The sequence below is a fragment of the Charadrius vociferus genome, unplaced genomic scaffold (assembly GCF_000708025.1).
Source record: "Charadrius vociferus isolate BGI_N301 unplaced genomic scaffold, ASM70802v2 scaffold230, whole genome shotgun sequence".
NCBI lineage: Eukaryota > Metazoa > Chordata > Aves > Charadriiformes > Charadriidae > Charadrius > Charadrius vociferus.
Window position 1 is genome coordinate 2,760,313 of NW_009646500.1, and position 21,078 is coordinate 2,781,390.

Consider the following 21,078-nt stretch of genomic DNA (forward strand, 5'->3'; position numbering starts at 1 on the left):
TGGTGGATTCTCCATCCCTGGAGGTGTTTAAAAAAAGGGTAGATGTGGTACTTAGGGACATGGTTTAGAGGTGGTTTTGTCAGGGTAGATTAATGGTTGGACTTGATGATCTTAAAGGTCCCTTCCAACCTTAGCGATTCTATGATTCCATGATTCTATGACTGACACACCTTATGCTGTGTCAGATTCAGCTTCTGGGTACAGTACAAAAGTTAAGTTGCTTGAATGTTACAAACACAGCAGCCTCTGGCTAAGGAGTACCTGTACAAGAAGAGGTGCATTTCTTTTTGCTGTATGTTTTCCTCCCTACTCTCTCTAGGAGAGTAGAAGGAGAGCAGGAGTCTCTCCCTGTTCTGCTGCTGCATCCTCCCAGAAAGCAGGACTCTAACCCTGTGCTTTCTGTCTGTGTTTGAGACTCCAGCCCCATCATGTCATATACCTCTTTCACCTGCTTGTAACTGCTTTGATGTCCTCAGCCAGAGATGGCCGAGTACCTTTACTTCCATTGCAGAGCTGGGATGGAAGCTGGCAGCCCCTGCCACACAAAGTAGCAAGATGTACCTGATTTATAGTGGGTATCTATGCAAGTGTCTGCTGTGCTACTAGTAGAAGGCAGAAAGGCAGAGCTGAGAGAAGCTGGCCCTGCACCTGGCACAGGCAGATTGGTTGTATGTGGTGGGCATATCACTGTTTTGGGAACTTCTAGTATTGCGTATCACTGTCTCCACTGCCGCAATAGCTGCGGGCACAAATGTTTTTGGTCAGAATACTGTGATTCCTTCCACTTGAAATGGGTTGTGGGGCCTTCTGTCTTCCTCTTTAGCATGTCCTACCTCTTGAGCAGTATCAAGACAGAAAACAGCCAAGGGAAATGTTTCTCTCTGCAGAATAGAATTTTTAAGGAGTAATTGCCAGGAGGAGGGAAGGGCTTTTGTCTTGCATGTGCAAATTGGTACCTCACGCCTATTAGCGACACGATCCATCAGGTAACAAGCTAGTGGTATTCTACTCTCCATTTCACTTTCTCTAATGTGAGCATCCTATGTGTATTTTATGGCCATCAGCAGCAGCCTGGGAATAACTCTTAAACTGTTGGTCGATTTCAACCAACTCTGACGGTTTTGTCAAGTCTTAAAGATAGGTATGTTCTGTAATTACTGTGCTAGTAGGCAGCTAGGTAGAGGCAAGAGACAATGTGTTATGATCTTATGCGTTGAAAGAGGAGGGTCTGTGGTGAGGCAGTGACTCATTTGGAAGCAGGAAGGCTTCAGCAAGAAGAAGAGAATCTTCACCTTCTTAAGACCCGTGGCTCATTTGGGAGCTGGAAGTCAAGTATATAATAAACAGGTATCAATTAAGGAACCATTTATTATTTTGTGGGCTATAATGCATTTTTCTCATGAGAAGTGTGGCTATACTATTTTGTGCTGTGCTGCACTACAAGTGCAAGGAATGACGAAGTTTGGTCCCAAATAGGGAGGGGTATTCAAGGTGGGGGTAAGGATATCTTTATTTAGATACATAGAAAAATAAGCGCTGCCATTTTTAAAAGTTGTTGCACCATTGGAAACTCTTTCCTATCTGCAGCATGGTATATTTAGTCAAATATATCCTTTGAAAGTGTGCATAGTTAATGTGTCCTGGCTTTCACCAAATCACATTAACCTCACGTAGCCCTCAAACTGGGTGTGCCAGCTGAACTTCTAGAGTATTTTTTTTTCTGTTTAATTGTCATATTATGAATTCTTGTACCAGCTGACAAATACCAAAGAAAAAAGTTCTCTCTAGGTTATGATGAGAGAAATAAGAAGAGTATATCTGTCTTGCTCTTGGCAAAAAGGACCCCATAAGAATCTTCTAATTAGAGCAATTTCATTCTGTCTGTCTGAACCTAACAAGCAGTATCAGCTTGCTAAGGTGCAGCCATGGGAGATGATCCTCTAATGAGAGGATTAGGCGTTTATTTGTGGTTTTCCACAGACTGTGATGCTAAGCACATGTCATGGGGCGTGCGAGAGCTCCCAGCCAGTCCCCAGTAACCTTTCCTTTACCTCTCTCATCTTTGCTCTTCTGTCCCCTCCTGAATATCACCTCACTGATTTTTCTGTTCTTGATATTTCAGCTTGGGATAGATTTCATAAATTATGTTACACATGGTTTCTGTGCATTATTGTATTTGAGTCTGTAAATAACACAAAACCTAATGGAATATAAAATTTTTCAGAATCTTGTTTGGTAGCAAATCATGTGGGGAAGTGTCGTGGTTTAACCCCAGCTGGCAACTAGGCACCACATGACTACTCACTCCCTCCTCCCACCCGCCCCCAATGCAGGAGAGAATTGGAATCGTAAAAGTGAGAAAACTTGTGTATTGAGATAAAAACAGTTTAATATTTGAAAAAATAATAATAATAGTAGTAATAATAAATTGTAAGGAAAAGGAAAATAACAAAGAGACAGAAATAAAACCCAAGAAAGATGAGTGGTGCTAATGAAAACAATTGCTCACCACCAACCGGCTGATGCCCAGCCAGTCCTGAGCAGCAGCCCTCTGCCAATCTCCCCCCTAGTTTTACTGCTAAGCATGACATCATATGGTATGGAATATCCCTTTGGTCAGTTGGGGTCAGCTGTCCCAGCTGTGTCTCCCACCAACGCTTTGTGGAGCCCCAAGCTACTCACTGGTGGGGCATGTGGGAAGCAGAAAAGACCTTGACTCTGTATAAGCACTGCTCAGCAATAACTAAAGCATCCCTATATTATCAACACTGTCTCTAGCACAAATCCAAAACACAGCCCGATACTTGCTACCCTGAAGTAAATTTACTCTATCCTAGCCAAAACCAGCATAGCAAACGTAGTTTGAAATGGGTGAGATTAAATGATGGTTCTGTCTAAGAGGCCATCATTAAACTGGCTTGTCTCCAGCACTGCCACTTTACAAAGTGCATTTAGTGTATTGTTTTGTCTTTAAAAAATGAGAAGAGGGGTGCTGGAAGAGGAACCAGTCCTGGGGCTCCTGAATTGTGATACCTCTACCCTTTACTGTACAGAAGCTTCTTAATATTATGTGAGGTGGGGGAGAAATCCAGTCTGCTGCCTTAAGGCCAAGGAACGAATGCTGCCTTCTGCTTGCGGCCCAAGGATTGTATCCAGTGCTGCTGTTGCCACCACTTAGTATAGTTCTCTTTTTGTAATAACGGTGCCTGAGCAAAATACATTTGAAAATCTCCCACTTTAATAGGTTTCTATTCTCATAATTTTGAATGGTTTAGAAGACCCTATTTTATCAAGATAACCGTTTCCTTTCTATTTTTGCATTTCACCTTGAATTTGATGTTTTGTTCTCTGGGCACTAATGTTAATATGAGTTCTGTATTGTACTTATTTACATGATAAATCTCTCTTCCCAGATCATTCGACTTCAAGTGGTACATCCTCGTTTAAGCCCAGCCGATCACTGGTTTCTATTCCCACTGCCCATGTGATGCCGTCTAATGCCAGCTCTTCACTTTCCAAACACAGGGAAGCTTTCAAGTCTGATGGCTCAAAATGGAGTACAAGCTTTGTACGGTCAGGAGGAGGCAGAAATCAGGGTGCACTGGACAGTTCTCTTGACATGAAGGATGTAAGACCTGTAAGAAAATGGTCCTCCTTGTCTAAACTCAGCTCACCAAATACCTTCAGCCAAGATGGTAGTGGTCACTCAGTGGACTCCAGGGCTAGTACAGACAAAGCTGTATCACTGCAATTAAGGACAAATGGGCCAAGTTGTTTGCATGATAGCATGGAGTTGCTAAAAATTGAGGACAAAGAAATGGGGAAAAAACGATCTTCTCTACTGGACTGCAAATACAAATTTGAAACGTGCAGCAAAGATGATTTTGTTTCAGATTCCTCAAGTAGGAGACATGCCTTAGACTTGACCTACAGTGCCTTACCTGAAAGCAAACCTACGGCAGCCAGTTGTGAAGCTTTCGGACAGAGATATGCAACTCTGGGACAGCAGGCTGTGAGCGGAGCTCCCATACAGCCAGCAGTGAGGACTCAAATGTGGCTTAAAGAACAGTTACGTGCAAATCCCCTGGACTGCAGGACTGCTGAGGAACCTTACGGCGTAGCTGCATGGCATGTGCAGCAGCTTGAAGATTTTAGAACGGAAGGTGAACAGCCTGTGCAGGTAAGGCTAAAGCTTGGTGTTTGCTGCCATCATGTGGCATCGTGTTATACCTGAGGAATGACATCAAGCAATTTTCAGTAAACTAGGAAAGGGAACAGGTCCTCTTAACCAGGTGGTGGTGTCTTTAAACTTTGATTGGGGATGCTGCTGCTTGCTTCCCAATATTGCCTGAGTGCCAACGTTGTTGGTTTTTTGTTGGTGTTGTTTTTTTCTGACATCTGCTTACAGTTTAGTCTGATTCAGTGTGCCTGTCTATGTGAGACTAGCATCTATTTTTCTGAAGCTTGACACGGTAAGAAGTTAATCAGGTAACGTTTGCAGTAGCTCTTAAGAGACTCTTTGGTCACAGTGTGGTGGGAGAATGTGTATGTATTTTGATCTGAATGGATTTGCAAAGACGCTGCATTTATGCATTCACTAAAAGAGCAGTGACTCCCGCATACTGCGGGGATGAATATTCAGTATTACAATGCCTAGGACTTAAAAAGTGAATTCAGTTTGATATTACTGCTTATTTTTTAACTAACTAGAATTAATTAATAATAGGCAACTAATCTGGTTTATTTAAATAAAATTATGTATTGTTTTTATGTGTCATACTTGAAGTATATTCATACAGAAAACATCAAACATGGTTTTAAGAGACAGATAACCCTTTCTAACATGACAATTCACAATGTTTGTTTCCAGTTCTTACCCTAATGGTAAAAGATAGCTTGTGAAGGAAGGCAGTATTTAAAATCTAAATGTTCAGGTTTACCTATGTAGGTAATACTTGACTTGCCAAAAAAATCCCAACTGGATTACAATATGTAGATTTTCCTGAAAGTTAGCTTAAGGTTAGCCTAGGATATTATCAGAGCAGAGATAATCTAGCTGTATGTACAAATACCTGTTTTCTCCAGCCTGAAATATTAAGTAGTTTACAGAGTTGTGCTGAAACTTTGTTGTTTCTTTCACTGTGTGTTGAAGGAAAGACTGACAAGTTCAGAGGTTGTCAACATCTAATTTTGCTCTTAATAGTGATCTGGGTTTTTAATATTTATTTTTTTTTAACCTTAAACTTGAATCCAATTAATATGGCTGAACTAACATTAATCCTTAAGGGTCTCTCTAAAAAACCACCATTGTTCCAGGTAGCCACCCTTTTACATTACCCTTGCTACTACAGAAACCATCATCTTTCTCTGTGCTTTTTGAAGATTTCCATAGTGAGAAATTGCCCAGGCAGAGAGTGGATGTTGAGGGGTCCTCTCAGAGCCAAAGCGACAGAAACCGTGGCTCGCTACTGAGGCTGGGTCGGGGGCACTGCCAGCTGAGCTCTTGGTGGCTGGGAGCTACCAGTGGCACTGGGGAGCACACGAGGGGTTTGGGGAGTGACAGCAGGGTACCGTGGAGGACCTCAGTCCGTCCATTCATTTAAGTCTTCCTGACACCTGTAGGATATGTAGCTGGCTGCAGCTGTCAGCAGTGCTGTCTGTGAGGTTTGCACACAGATTGCCATGCCTGGTGGTTCTCCTTTTGAATTTAAATATATATCCATGGTAAGCTTTATCTACTTCTTCCCTTCATGTAGGTATATGTCTCTTCATCTTCTTTTATGTACCTTTCACAACAGTACGTTTAGAATGGGTGTTTAGGTCAAAACAGCTCCCAGCTGTGTCTCCTTCTGGTATGAAGGCAAAGTTTCATGTTTGAAACAGATGAAGCCCTATAGGTACTATTACGGATATGCAGGCATTGATGCTGAGCAGTGTTTTTAAACAAAAACTTTATTCATGCAGGCATTGATGCTGAGCAGTGTTTTGAGGACAGAGCCAACAGGGGGAGCACAAGCATTACTTATCTTTTTGGCTGAATTAATAAAGCGGTGCTGCACCTTTTCAGTTTTTTGAGATTGTAAGATTATAGGATGAAGCTTTGTCTAAAACTGTTTGGTTTTTTTATTTTTTCTTTTTCTTGCTCCTGTTATTTTTATATCTGTATCAATAACTGATATATATGTTACAGGACCCAGCTAGCCCCTGCCTTGGGAAGCAGTGATCCTATCAGCTGTCTGGTCAGTCCTGGAAAATAGGGGAAGTCCTTGAAGCTTCGGCCTTTGCTCTGCTTTATCCGACTTCCTGCTTGATTGCAAGGAGGGGTCACAGGGAGTCTGACAGTAACTAAGGGCACAAGGGGTGCAGAGGAGGTTCCTTGTGGCCTTAGCAAGCACTTTCAGTTCCTTGTGGCCTTAGCAAGCACTTCCATTGGTATGATTTGGAGTTGCGTAGATGGGCCTTGAAATGCTACCTGTTACGCTCCCTCAAGTGAGAAGATGTGGTTGTGAAATAGGACCCAGAGAAACAGAAAGTTAAAGTGTGTGCAAGAGCAATGAGCCTTTGGGCATCCTCTACTGGCCCTCCATGCCTGCCCTGTCTTTCTGCCCAGAGGTTACAGCTGTAAGGAGGAAGGATTCCAGAAGACATTAAGAAAGGAGAATGGTTCTTCCTGTCAACACCTGTTTTTCTTTAAACAGACCTCGGCATAAGGACAGGGTAACCCTGGTTATACGTACAAATTGGGGGATGAGAAGCTGGAGAGCAGCGCCACGGAAAGAGATTTGGAGGTTCGGATTGATGGCTGCCCTGTCAGCCAAAAGGGCCAACCATGTCCTGGGGCACATCAAGCGCAGCATAGCTGGCTGTTTGATTGTCCCAATCTACACTTCAGTTTTGGGCACCTCAGTGTAAGATGTACATCAGACTAATTGAGTGTGTCCAGATGAGGGAGACCAAGATGGTGAGAGATCTTGAGGGCGAGACTTATGAGGAGCAGCTGAAGTTATTTGGTTTATTCAGCTTGGAGAAGAGAAGGCTGGGGGGTGACCTTATCACAGTCTAAAACTTCCTCAAGGGGGGTGGTGAGGGGGAGGTGCTGATCTCCTCTCTAGTGACCAGCGAGGAAATGGAATGAATCTTCATCAGGCTAAGTTCAGACTGGACATTAGGAAAAGGTTCTTCACTGAGAGGGTGGTTGCTTACTGGAGCAGGGTCCCCAGGGAAGTGGTCATGGCACCAAGCCTGTTGGACATCAAGGAGCATCTGGATTGGTCTTATGGTTTAGTTTTAGGTAGTCCTGTAAGGAGCAGGGAGTTGGACTTGATGATCCTTATGGGTCCTTTCCAACTTGAGATATTCTATGATTCTGTAATTGTGCTATGATTTTTTTTTTTTTATGAGAAAATTAGTTCATCATCCTTTTGCTTTAAAACCACCATTGCCATGAACAGAAAACAAAATGAAGTTTACTTTTACCTGTGTATCCTTACAGTAGGCTGGCAGAGGGAGAGACTATAGAGGGCGGCTATCGCTAATGAAATAAGAATAGATTGCAACAATTTCTGGGTTGGTCTTGAGGATTGGTGATTCAGCAACAGCTATTGGACTTAGTAGACAGTAATACAGTCTACAAATCTTTATGCCTTTACAGGCTAGTATAGACAGTTTACCCCACAAAACTCTAGGGTTTATTTTTATCAAATCAGATAAGCTTTGAATTTGTTTGCTGTAAAGGGTAATGTATTACAGTCCTTAAAAGCTGTTCCAAGGTTAATTAATCTCAAAATTTAACTGAACTCAGCAGGTACCTGTTATTTTTTTGTTACACTTTGCTCACCAATTTAAAAAGCCTATAATGTGGCTTGTTCATTCCAATTGTAAACTATAATTTTCAAAGTAAAATATTCGCTGTGCATTGTAAGGGAAGCTCAGAGTGTTGGGTATTAGACCTACACCTACGTTGAGATTTTCAGGTTTGCAACCACAGAAAAGAGGTGGTGGAGCAAAAGAATGCCTCTTTAGAGAAGGTTCATTGTTTAGCTGTGGGTATGATGTTTGTACATGTTGGAAATAAATCTTCAAGGAGGATCTGGTCTTTGGTTATTGTATAACATCATAGTTGTATATGAAAATTCTTTTCTCTAGCTAATGTATACTATTTGATATATACTTTTTGAAGATAAACATTCTCCTATGCAAGGAACAGATTTAACAGTACTTCAATGAAAATAATTTCCATGCAGAATTTATATTTCACCATACGTTTAATTATTTTCAGTGTACAACTGATCTTTCAGCAGATATGAACATTGTAATATGTTTTTTCTTTTTTTTTTTTAAACTCTAAAGTAAGGAAGTGTGTGATTCGGCCTGTGTTAAGGGAAGAAATGCTTATAATACACGACAGCAGTTCCCATTTACTGAACTGGGAGGCCATACAAATCTGGATAAAAAGGAAGTATGTTTTCATGTAAGGGCATTTCTTAAAGCCTTATCCTATTATCTGTCCTACTGTCTGAATGTACCTAGCTACATACTGTATGCTAGTCCAGAAATGAGGTTTAAAATGAAAGCGTGCCTTTAAAATTGTGAGAAGTAATACACGACCTTCTGAAACCTTCCTTCTTATTGTATCTCCTTATTAGCTCTGTACAATGTTGTAGGTGTCACATGATGTATCTGTTTTTTCCAGTGTATGGGGTATCTGTGCGATTTCTTCATGGCATGCCAACGCGTGTCAGAATATAGCAGAAATAATAGATGGAAATTGCTTAAGTGAATCTTTTTCCTTTAATGTATCTGGTTTACTGTTTTTTCTTTAATGAGGAAAATACTGCCTTTTTCATGCCATGTATATAAAAGTTACTCAAAATTAAATTTTAATGCATTGAGAAATTTAGAGATACTACAACAATCTTAATTTCAAGTCTTAATTTCAAGAGAGAAGGAAGAAAGTAAACTGCATGCATACCTAAACATCGTTAAACAAAAGTTGTAAAACTTTAATTGAAAGAAAAAGTTATAGCATTCTTCTAATAATGTTGCCACAGAAAACTTTATTCTTAAATGTCAACTCAAAACTAGTTTTTCTTATCATCCTGGCAGATCAGAAAGCTAAAACCGATTAACTGCAACATTTTTTCCTGTGTCATATTTTGATGAAACCATACTTTTCAGCAAGATAAAACTTTTTAACACGAAGAATCATTGCCTTTAGTTAGATTGAACTCCTTCACTGTGAGCCACGATTAAGCTTTTATGTTCTGTTCCTTTTGCTGTGAAGTTCGTAGTCCAACAACTGGGATTGCATTCGTTACAGTGCATCGGGGGGCTCAGTCTGGAGTAAGTGCTAGCAGATGAGGGGAAACCAAACTTGGACCGTGCTCGATTGCAAAAAGAGCTTTGGCATGGGTTAACTGATAACTTGCCAATTGTATATGTCGTCTTAGGAGAATGCATGTTTCAGTTTCAGCAGTGTATTTCAACTTTTGTTGAAGAATCTGTAATTTTCATTACCGGCTGAGAGGAGGCTGCTGGAGTTGTTTCTTGGGGTGGTTTCTGCTAATGGCAGAGTTTCTTGTAGAATTCCTTTGTATGTATTTTTGGATCTGGAAGTACATGATTGTTGGTGGCAGTAGATTCGTATTTTTCTTTTATTACAAATATGTGATTTTGGGGTGTTTTTTGTGTTTTTGTGTTGGTGTGTTTTTTTTTTTTTTTTTGTCAGGGCTAGCTAACTCAATTTGTCTCATTTCACCTATTAAAATGTCACAGTGGTTTCCTGAGGATAGGAAAACTTTTGAGTATACAGAAGGGCATACTGACAATAAGCTTTGTACAAGCATGAGCAATGTATCAGTGAACTGCCGTTTTGCTGGGAAAATAATTTTTATTCTTCTTTAGACTAGAGTGGGCTTCTTATCAGTTTTTGTCATTGTGGTATGTTTTGTGCCATCTATGTCAAGCACTAGCAGAAATCCTGCCAAGTAATACATAACCATGTTACAACATATATCCCTTGTATATAAATCTACAGACTTTTTTTTTTTAAGCAGAGTATTTTAAGGTTATTAGAATAAGCAATAAAGTGCTTACGGTGATGTAGCTGTGCAAAGTTTTCTGCTTTAAATGCAAACAGACAGGAATTGATATTACTTATAGCAACATCAAAAAGCTATAGATGTACTGTTGCAGAAGATATTTTGAATGCTTACTGCACGTATTTCATAGCAGATAAGAGAGAAAACCTTTTGTTTTGACTATCTGTGCTGTCCCAGCTAGTGTTGCCTAAGCTTTGAAGCAGGTAGCATGGAGTGGAACACAGATGCCTGTTCATGGTAGAACTCGCATAAACTTTGTTTCTCTAGATGTACTGGCTTTGTCCTGTGAAAAGTCTTTTTGTAGATCCAATTTAGATGCATCTGTTCCAGATAACTGAACCACCCCACAACAACAGTAGTCGTCTAGAAGTCCTGAGTGTGAACATGAGTAGATCAGCTCTGTAACATATTCGGCACTTGCTCACAAGTGCTGGACCACCAGTATACGTGCTGAATCAGGGATGTGCTGTTGGCAATAGGGAGCTGGAAGCTGTGGCTTCCCCCACCGTGGGAGCAACATCTGCCTTTTTTGCTTGAGTGCAGAAGACTGTTAGTGTGTTTACGTATGGCATTAAGTTTACTGTCCAATGCATATGTGTTGGTGCACTTTGTTACCAAGTTGTACTGGAGAAAGAGATGCTAAGAGTAAGCTGTTTGGCCCCAGTCTGGCCACCATCTTTCCCAGCATCTCAGGTGTGTAGAGCTACCTTCTGGGTATCTAACTCCAGCAGAAGCAAGCTATTCTTGGTCACTGTCTTTGCCAGGGACCCATGGGGAATGTACATCATCCTGTAAAGAGCCATAGAAGAAGGTCCTGTAAGAAGTGTCGGTTGCATGTTTAATATGAGGACAAGCTATGGACTGGGTGATTGCACTGGCAAGTAACAAGTGGTATGTCAAATATGGCTTGAGGGCTCCCATGCTGCACACTTGACCTGTGCATAAGTGGTAAATCTGGCTTGTTAAGGCTGTAGCACACTTCTTGCATTTGTGCAAATGCACCTACTGCTTATGTACGTGGCAGTGTTAAGGGCTTTGTAGGCACAGTTATGATAACCCTTGTTAATGGTTGGTTGTCTTTCAGTTGTTTTGACAGCTGCGTCTTCTGATATTGCTGGATAACACTAATGGCTTCTGGCTTTTAAGGTGTTGCTGTGAACTGCAGATGTCAAAAAAGGTGTAACTAATAATTATGCTTTCATATTTAAACTTAACTTATCTCAGTCTCAGCTGCTGCAAGCTGCTTGTCATGGATATCATTGTTTGCATTTACAGCATCTGTGCTTTTGCTCTCCACAGGTAATTTGGTGCGTGCTGTCAACCCAATGTAGGCGTTTTGTTCTGTCTTCCTGCTGTAGCTGTGTCATTTCCCATGAAGTAAATGTTCTACAGAAATCCCACTTTTAAAATTTGATTTCTGCTGTCCCCTTTGCAGAAACGGTGTTCCTTGAAGGCTGCAGATCTGTAGCAGTGAGCAAACTACAGTAACTGCTGATGCATACTTGGATTTTCTCTTGTACTCAGCAAGGCTCTAGATGCTTTTATTACTCAGTGGCGGGTAGATAATTGTGTGCAGCTTTTAGGACCACTTTTCGGTAAAATAGGTATGCGAACCCTTTTCTAACTATCAGATGTTTCGGTACGCAGTCTTTGTGTATTTTTGTTCAGATAGTTTTAAGTGTCTATGTTATCATTGCAAAACCCTCAAAACAAGATCTGAGAAGGAAACGGAGCCTCATGGAGGCTCACATCAGCTTCACAAGGATAAATGCGAGCACCAGAACCAAGACAATAAGCAGAAAATTGAGTAGCAGGTTGAGACCTCTGTTGTTAGCAAGATCCATAATGGGCATCCGTCTCTTGTGCTTGCAGCAGGCTCTTGATTGTAGCTTTGGGTTGCTCCTTCAATAGTAAGCAATATAGATTCACGTGAGTTTCATTGTGTCCTTAGCTGTTTAACTGGTTTTAGTTTCTGCCACTTAAGAAAAAAATGTTTGTTTACATTTTTTTATTTTCCAAAAAAAGGAATCTGGATGCTCCTACAAGCCCTTTTTCCCCCAAATACCTTAAAAATAAATTAAGAAAAACAAAGTTAATGATAGCTTTCATTATACCACTGAAGAACTTGTGAAGAACTGATTGATGGAGAAAGGACTTGAATTTTACACAGTTTGGCTCTTTATTTACTTTTTTTAATGTGTGTCGGTACTCCAGGTCCAGTTGATTTGCAAAAGAATGGCTGTTCTCAAGACTTGCTCTGTTTCAGCAATAGATTATTGAAAATTTACTTTTAAAAGAAGATTGCTGCAGGTGCAAAAAAAGAGAAAGCTTTCTCATCTGGGCAAAATGTACCTCTGTTAACAGGAGCGTTTCCTACCCTTCTAGGGTTTGGCATCATGCAGTGCAGAGGTAGCGTTTTGCCAGTGGTGTGCTGTGTAGGATTCATGTCAGCTTTGCAAATGCCTTATTAAGAATCTAGACTGGGCTGGCAGAGGATGCATCCTTAGTGCTTTTAATAGCACATACGCAATAGCTTATTTTAAGATAGTATTAATAACTTAGCAATTGTGTTTTATATATAGAAATATATATATAACTATCTAAAAGAAACAAATAGGACCACTCAGTCCTAACAGTGAAATGTTGCCAAAACTTCCTTTTAATAACCAGCTCAGTTTTTAGGGAAGATCACAAGAGGGCAGTGTTTTACAGTTTTGTATTTCATACAAAAATGGAACTTTTGGCATTTTTTTATCTTAAAAAAAATATAATGGGCTTATAAAGCAATCAGCTTGCCTAAACTAACTGTCAAATATTACAATAAATCTAGGGCCTGTTTTAAATAATTTAAATTACGAGGGTTCTTACTGAGATGAGCATCAGTTTTTGAAGGAACCCTTACAAATATGTTCTTAGTCCTTGCAATGAACAAGAGGTGTTTACTCGTCTCCTCCCGTAACCAAAAGAGGTTGGTTGGTTTGTTTTTTTCCATTTTTAACATCTAGGTCAAAGCTAAAAGGACTACATTTGTTGTTTAAATAAAATATATCTCTGCATGTTGTAGGAATTCACGAATGTTTTCTAATTGTATTCTGACAGACACTATTTATTAATAGCCATACAAATACAGGTATCTGGTCTGTAATCTATAGTATGTTAGTATGCTTCCAGATATGAACTAGAGTATTCTCTAAATGAATGTGTTCATGACTGTGTTCTGGTTTTGGCAGAGAGAATATAGGTAAAGTACCTCTTAGCCATAAATGTGTATGTCTGACACAATTATTGTTCTGTGTGTAATTGTAGCAGAACTTACATAAAAGTTCTTTATGCTGAGGACAAACACTTTGTGCATGTTTTGTGAACAATTTTGTTTAAGCCTATTTCACACTTGTCTGTCCGCTGAGTGGTTCAGTTCTGCTAGGAAGGGTAGTTGTTGCTAAATACATGCAGAAAAGTTATTAAAGAAATGCAAGCACCTCCAGACCTCTAAAATGCCTTACTGACTAGTCTTAATCAGAATGAAATTTCAACTCTGAAATGGCTTATGTCTTCACCAGGAGAAAAATGGGTAGATGTATCAGTTTTTGCTGAAGAGCTGGCTGAGGAGGTACATCTTTAAAACAGACATATTCTTGTTCCTGATTCAGCTCTTTCCCAGTGTAAAATTGCCATGGAAGCTCGTCATTTGTTTTTCTGGAGAAAGAGCAATACCAGATTGTTGCCTGTCTTGCTTTCTTTACTCACTATCAGTGTGTGTAAGATGAACTTAGCAAAAAGACATAGCCTTGGGTGGAGTGGAACAGAGAAATCAAAACTTAATCCAAGCTACATGCTGTGTTTGGAATTTTTATTATGGCTTATAAAAGTAGTGAACTCTTTGATTACACTTTCATAAAATTCATTAAGATTGCTTATGTGCAGTAGGTGGTGAGTGTAAATTAAGTATGTGTAGGTGATCTGGACAAAATAGGCAAGGTTACTGTTGAAAACCAAACCAGAATAAATAAACAGAGGTATAAAGAATTAGAAATCTGTGTGATGACTAGCTCTTTTTCACATAACTTTAATAAGTAGATGATAGAATGGATGCTTCTTTCTAAACAGAATTGTATTTAAGTATCTTATTTTATGCATTATATATTTTCAAGCATTTTAATAAATAAAAATACAGTAGTTGTTAGTATTAAAGCCCATGTAAGTATACAAAGAAGGTTGTACTATATACAAAAGGTCATGTTTTTTTTAATCTCTGGGTTCGGTTGACATTTAGTGATATAGAAGGTGATAGCAGTTTTTTCAAATCAGCAGAACCCTAAGACACAAAAGACCCATACAGTACATGCAATTTATCTGCATTGCTGTAAAAAAACAGTAGGGCTTCCAGTTTACTTATACTTTGGTTTTGTTCTTGTTTATTCATTGTTTTTAAATACAAAATGGCTCTTCAGGTACATAAGAGGGAAGTGGTGGGTTTGTTTATATGGGGGTGTGTGTGTTATTTTTTTAGAAATACTTTTCTTTCACTTCAACATATCACAGGCTTGTGAAACCTATAGTCCCAATGTGTCCTCAGAATGTTTGTGCTGATATTTTACTCTTAGCACCTTTTTTCTTCAGGAACTTTTCAGTACTGTAAAACTGTTGTCTATTTCCAGTTGAAGTCTCTTGAAACACCTCCAAAGCAAACTAAAACTGGAAACCCTATCCATCACAAAAATACAGATTTAAAAAGAGAAGAAAGTAAATTTAGATTTCTTTTTTTTATCTCCAGCCCTCTGTCCCTCCCTTTCTTCCCCACCCCTCCGAAGTGCACCGTTTGTGGCTTTTCTTAAGAAGAAGGATTAATAAGGAAAGTACGCACACTAAAATCTAATGCATTTGTGATAGTAGTCAGAATGCATGAAATGGAAATGAGATTTGCATTGACAGTTTGAATCTGTAGTATTCATATACTAACTTGCAAGCGGGGGGGGTGTGTTGCCAGTATCATCAGTGCTTGCCCTGATCTTCATACAGTAGCTAACCAATTTCTTCCAGCGATTAACCTTATTTCAGAGGTCTGGTCTCAGCATATCTGTTTGCCAGATAGGAAGTACCTCACCACTGGACGTGCTTGCATTCCATCAAATACAGAGTTTTTTCAAAGATTTCTTCCCTTCCTGCTCATCTGTTCATTGTCAACCTCTACTCATGGAATATTAAGTCTTAAAGGCAAAATACAAGATTAAGATAAACTTGTTTTGATTTTCTGTATTCATCAATAGTATTGCTTACATCGGGTGGTATAGAAAGACGCCTGCTTAAAAAATAAATGCCTGTTTGACCTCTGTCTGTTGATTCTTGAGCTTTCTTAAATTTGAAAACCATATAAATTTTCTAGGAATTTAGCTTAATACCAGCAACACATGGGAGGGTTGGAAGTCTACTGCTCAGTCTTGTTACTGACAACTGCTGTAGTAGAAACTTCATCATTTATGTGTATAGACTGTGGTTTAAATGTTGAAAAGATATTTCTGCAGTGCTTTCCCTCCTGTGCACAATTGTTTATAATTTATTTTCTTTTCTATGTATTATTTAATTTAGGAAAACACTTGCTTGTTCTCTAAGAGGCATTTGCAGTTGAAGGTGGTGGTGTCACTTGCATTTGTATGATACACTTCAATCGCAGCAGTAAGGGAGACCTTAACCTTTCTCTTTACCACATCAGAGGTAAACCACCTTGACTGACATTGGCAAATACCAAGTCTTCTGTGGTTTTAAACTGAGATTATTGCATAAATTACAACAGGCCACAATAAAGTTGTCTGAAGCCAAATAATAAGAACTCAGAAAACTATTTTTGACTTTTGAGTTGTGTGCACTGTCATGCCAGTTAAATGACTATAGAAAATTAAATCTTTGTGCCATGGTTTGGGCTGGGCTGGGCACACAAATGACAGAGGCTGTCTTTAAATACTGGTGTGATAGTGTCAATTTTTCTGCAAAACACAGTGAAAAAACTTTCCAGATGTCATTTAGTTCTGTAAGGATGCATCTAGTGAAAAATACAGTGAATGAAGTTGCCTTTTTTCTTTCAGATCCAAGTTGTGGGTGTGTGTATATGTACACATACACACATAGGTATGTGTGTATGTGTATATATACACACAAGATCCCTTAAACTGGGAGAAAAGCATATGAAATAGTTTTTATTTCTGGGTTAGAAGACTTGGTTTTGGTTTATTCTCATATTCCCTTAAAAACACTAAAACCATTTGAATGCCTTCAGTTGATAATACAGAGATGAGCACCTTGAAATAAGCAGAGCAGAAGTCTTCCTGCCATGCGTTGAGGGCTGTGTGCCTGTAGGTATTCTTTGGGTGGATGTGGACTGAATTTAGAACCCCTGTAATGGCTTAAGGATTTTCTGAGAAACTTAAAAACACTCAGGCCTCCAAAAAGTGAAGTTGCTGTTTGTGTCATCTAGCTAAAACATTGAGGAACTTACCAGCTCCATGAAGAGGCAGATATTTACCCCATTCTGAAAAGACATCTCTTGACTGAGACAGACGCAATTAGGTTATGCACAGCTTTGTAACAACAGGCTCTAAACACTGTTCTGCACAGAAGTGTGGTTTTAATACATGGTAGGTAGAAAGAGAATTGTGTGATGGTTGGCACACAGCTCTAGTCCAAGTGCTAGCCCCTCTCACAAGAGGATCCTTGCATTGGGAGTTGCAGGTGTAGGTCTCTCTTCCCTTTTGGGTGACTTTCCTAGAGGGCAGTGCAGAGAAGTGCTGGAACTTCAGAGGAGCATCACAATGATACAGATCAGCAAGAGGCAAATTAAGATCAGGCAGAAATTCACAAAGAGCTCTTGGAGCCTTTGGCGTGCTTGTGGGTTGACCTCAATAGTTGAGGCTCTCCTCAGGGCAGAGCGGGTTATGTATTGGACCTTCTCCATGGCAACAAGAAAGCAGAGGGCACAAATCAGAGGTTTTTAGGAGTGCAGGAAGGAAGAAAAGTTGTCAGGAACAGCGCAAAGTGCCTAGTGTCTTCTCTTTTTGTTTTAGGCAGCCTTTGTGGAGCTGGGAAAGCAGGAAAGTGAAGAGTTAGAAATGCAGAAGTAAAGAGTTTAGATGAGTGCAAAAGGAGATTACTTTAAAGTTCTAAAAACCCTGAAGTAAATAGGTTGCCATTACAGTGCTTCTACTTTAAAACAGGATTTGTGCTGTATTGTGCTGCTTCTTCTGAAAGCTACTGAGCACCTGTCTCTTAGCAGTGCTGAGGAATTGTAAAATGGAAATTATAGATTTGTGGGATTTGCTCCGATCATTGCTTTAGATCCTAATCTTTCCATCCTTCACAGTTGGTGGAAAGGCCATGGATGACTTCCCTCCCAGCCACCCACCCCTGCTCTAATTGTTTAAGCACCCCTGGAAGCCTGATGATAGGGCTAGAGTCACAGGCCTTTCAGGCAGGAGATCTGGGTGTTACTGCTGGCTGTTAGTGACTTGGACAGATAACCTGATTTACCACCACCTTATTTTGAAAATGAGGAAAAGAAATCTTGTTGAAGCATTTCCATTCCAAATAAAAATACTTTAAGGTACATAATTAACAGCTATGCATCAGTGCTGTAGGAAATTTTAGTAGTCAACAGACAAAACAGAATAAGGACTAAATTTTTTTTATATATGTATATACACACACATGGGACCATGTGTTACAAAATGTAGGCGCAAAAGCAGAGGATTGTTATGAGGAACAAAATAAAGCATGTATATAACTTTGTCTCTGAAGTGAGTATGTTATTTGAAGTGTATTTTCCCCCTTTTTAATGGTGGATGGAAGCACAGGATGCCAATTGTCTTAAAACTCCCAATATGTAGTTGTGGTGTAAAAACCCTTCTGTACAAATCTTCCATGGTTTTGATATATGCTTGCTTAGCGCATAGCAAGATGGATTCTGTAAGTGCTATTGCAGTGTGAAAAAATGGTTTTCAAGATGATGATGATGATATTTACATCTCTCAAACTTTGCTTCTAAAACTGCACTTGCCACTAAATGTTTTATGAGTAGATATAATGATATCTTTGAGAGAAGGCCTCTCCTCCTTGTCATCTTTTTTTTTTTTTCGATAAATGAAATTTCTATCTGCTCATATATGCCACATAAGGGAAAACCATTGCTTAGATATCTCAGGCCTAAATTATATGATGATCCTGATATGCCTGAATCAGAGGTACTTTGTTGTCCACTAATTTGTCTTTAGATGGGCTAAAATGGCAAACCTTAAAATGAAACAGAAGTCTCTTTCAGACTTCTTTTTAGTCCCTCCATGTGGGGGCTGTAGATTCAAATAGTGCTGTATGAGCAGAATACATGTGCTTTCAGTGGCAGAGTTGGAATTTATAAAGAGACTTTTAAAAGAAACCAGATTACACATGGATATTTTAATGCCTTTAGATGATTCCATGTGATGACATCTCTGAAAACTGAACTTTGGATTTTGTTATGATGTTTTGAGCTACAGTTGATTTAACTTTATTGTGAACAAAACGCACACCAGGAACTTACTTTCATAGTGACTGTAATTTTTCAGCTTTGTTTGACTTTATGCTATACCCGTTTTCATCTATTTAAGCAGTTGAAGTGCTTGCCAAGTATAATCTGCTTAGCTCTTTGCTGGTCACTGTCTGTCCCAAGTGCAGTAAAAGCAAGACGTGCACAGGAATTCTCAAGTGGCTTGGATGACGGCACATTCATTCTCCCAGCCCAGTACAGACTGGGGTGCATTAGGCTGTTTATCCTCTTCTAGAGAAGGCACGGTAGGTGAACCACTAACGCATTTATGCTAGTGCAGAAAAATTTGTGTAACTAGCTTGTGTGACAGACGCTGCACAGAGAACAGTATTTCCTGAGGATGACTTGATCGCAACTCATTACGGCTCTTTTTTTTTAATGCAGGGTGTGTGCAACCTGTGGGCTTTGGGCTGTGCGTGACCTGCTGCAGCAATGTATCTGTCTGTCTTCTTCCTGCCTGCCCTCAGGAGGGCTGGAGCAGCAGGAGTTTTTACCTGCATATATGCATAATAAGTCCATTTCTGTGTACAGCATTAGATTTACTGTGCATGTGCAAGCAGCTGCACCGCTGTGTTGCTGCATATGTTCACTTGCATGACTCGAGGGGCAGGGCCTGGAGCTTTGAAGTGCTTTCATAGAAGGCAATATTAGCTGGTTGGGCATCTTAGATGCAAGGCCAACACAGGTCAGCAGAGACAGTGAGATCTCCTGGGAGAAGGAAAAAAAAAAAAAATTCTTCCCTTTGGAAAGCATGAGGGGTATTTCTGAGGGAGCAGGCAATAGGTCAGAAGGCTCAGTCGAGCTGTCACACTGACATTAGCTCTTTGAACATAGGTTACCAGACAGGCGATAAGAAAGGATTTTAAAAAAAGGAAGGTAGTGTAAGTTAAAATGGATACCTGTTATGGCTAGAAACTGATGTAGAGAAGGGATCAGGAAAGGTCAAAATAGAGTAACCTGATTTTCTTGATTTAAAAGCTCATATGGAATTGGAAATTTTAAAGATGCCTACGTGTTGTTTTACCTACTAAACCTGTCTGTGGGAGAAGTTTTCTTACAAGCAAAGGAAGCAAATTCTGTATCTGTATTTCAACAAGTTTGTCTTCACAAGTGCATGGCTTCAACTAATAAACACATACCTTGCTTGTTAATCTTCCATGGCGCTGTCACCCACCTAAAGTGTGCATAAAGAGAAACAGGATTCAGTACCACAGCTGCATATGGGTGGCTATCAAGGTCAAAATGGACAGCCTGAAAAATAATTACACTGAAACAAAGGCAGATCATTGCCACAAATAGTAGCTGTTCTCTGCTGTTCAGACCCCTGACTGTGTTTTAGGTCAGTATTAAGAAGTATCATGCATGCACACACCACTTCTTGAAAGGAAAGTGCAACAAAAGGGCAAGGTATAGTTGACCTTTTTTTAAAATTAGTGCTGCACTCGTGTAACAAGACCAAGTATCGCTCAAGAGAAACTGTTGGCTGCATCGCGGTGCGGTTGTGTGTTTAATCCAGTGTTGTTAGTGGACGTGAAAGGCTTGTCTGATGCACAGCATCAGTCTGCAGGGAGCAGTCACGTGGCTGACCCTGTATGTTACTGTGTAGGGGTCCCCTGTACCTGATGCCCTAGAATGAGTCACCCATCACAATTATTGCTTCCTTCTTCACTGACATGTGACTGTTTCCCTGATTTGTATTAGGTTATTTTTATCTTTGTTCCTGGGTGTCCTTCACAATGAGAGGAGGTATGTGACCAAAGTGAAAACTGTGGGCCACGCTCCTTCCTGGTGCAACTGTGTTGACTCCATTGAAGTCACACAGGATAAATTTGGCTCCTTTGGAAATGCCACAGCAATTTTAGACACAGCCTGTTTCCTGTCATATGTTTACTAAATGCAGCAGTGATATCAGTGGAATAGAAGAGGTTTGACATATTTGATTTGTTGCTCTCCCATATGACCAAGTGAAGCCCTGAAAAGGCATTGTTAAAAAGTAGTATTGCATAATGATCTATTGCATAGATTTTTACGACGAGATGTCCCCAAAACCCAGTAATTCAGTTTCATCCGCTGAAAAGAAAGGCCTTAACCATAACCAGAGTGGTGCAAAAAGTACCTTCAAGTTATGTGATCCTTGGTCTAGTACGTGTTTAGAATTGTTACCAAGAATTACCTGGCCTGGGAGATCCCTGTAGCTGTTTGTGTGAACAGTACGATACTCCTAGGCAGGAAGAGGCATTCTCTGCATGTTCAGAGGAGGTAAGTTTAAAGATTTGTGTGTGTAGTGCCAAAGCAAAGAAGAGCCCTGCGTGCAGGACTAAATGCTGTGAGTTAAATTGAACCTGGAGCCCTTGTCACCATTGTCTGTGGATTGTGTGGCCCCCAGAGGAGAAGACACTGCAGAGTTCT

At 40.0% G+C, this 21,078-nt stretch overlaps 2 protein-coding genes across 2 annotated transcripts in view; one reads left to right on the forward strand and one right to left on the reverse strand.

Moving 5' to 3' along the window:
- The window catches only part of CEP85L (centrosomal protein 85kDa-like), a 107,175-nt gene that overhangs the window by 33,362 nt on the left and 52,735 nt on the right, over positions 1–21,078 (forward strand). Inside the window, exon 3 of the mRNA XM_009883289.1 lies at positions 3,414–4,180. Coding sequence (XP_009881591.1) covers positions 3,414–4,180 — 767 coding nt within the window. The remainder of the gene's footprint in view (positions 1–3,413; positions 4,181–21,078) is intronic.
- Positions 16,706–17,046, reverse strand: PLN (phospholamban). Its single transcript, XM_009883206.1, has one exon. It carries the CDS (start codon positions 17,044–17,046, stop codon positions 16,888–16,890), a length of 159 nt encoding a protein of 52 aa, XP_009881508.1. The 3' UTR covers positions 16,706–16,887.

Bases quoted from the DNA above. Each gene is read 5' to 3' on its own strand.
- PLN (XM_009883206.1), bottom strand. From the start codon at position 17,046: ATGGAGAAGGTCCAATACATAACCCGCTCTGCCCTGAGGAGAGCCTCA.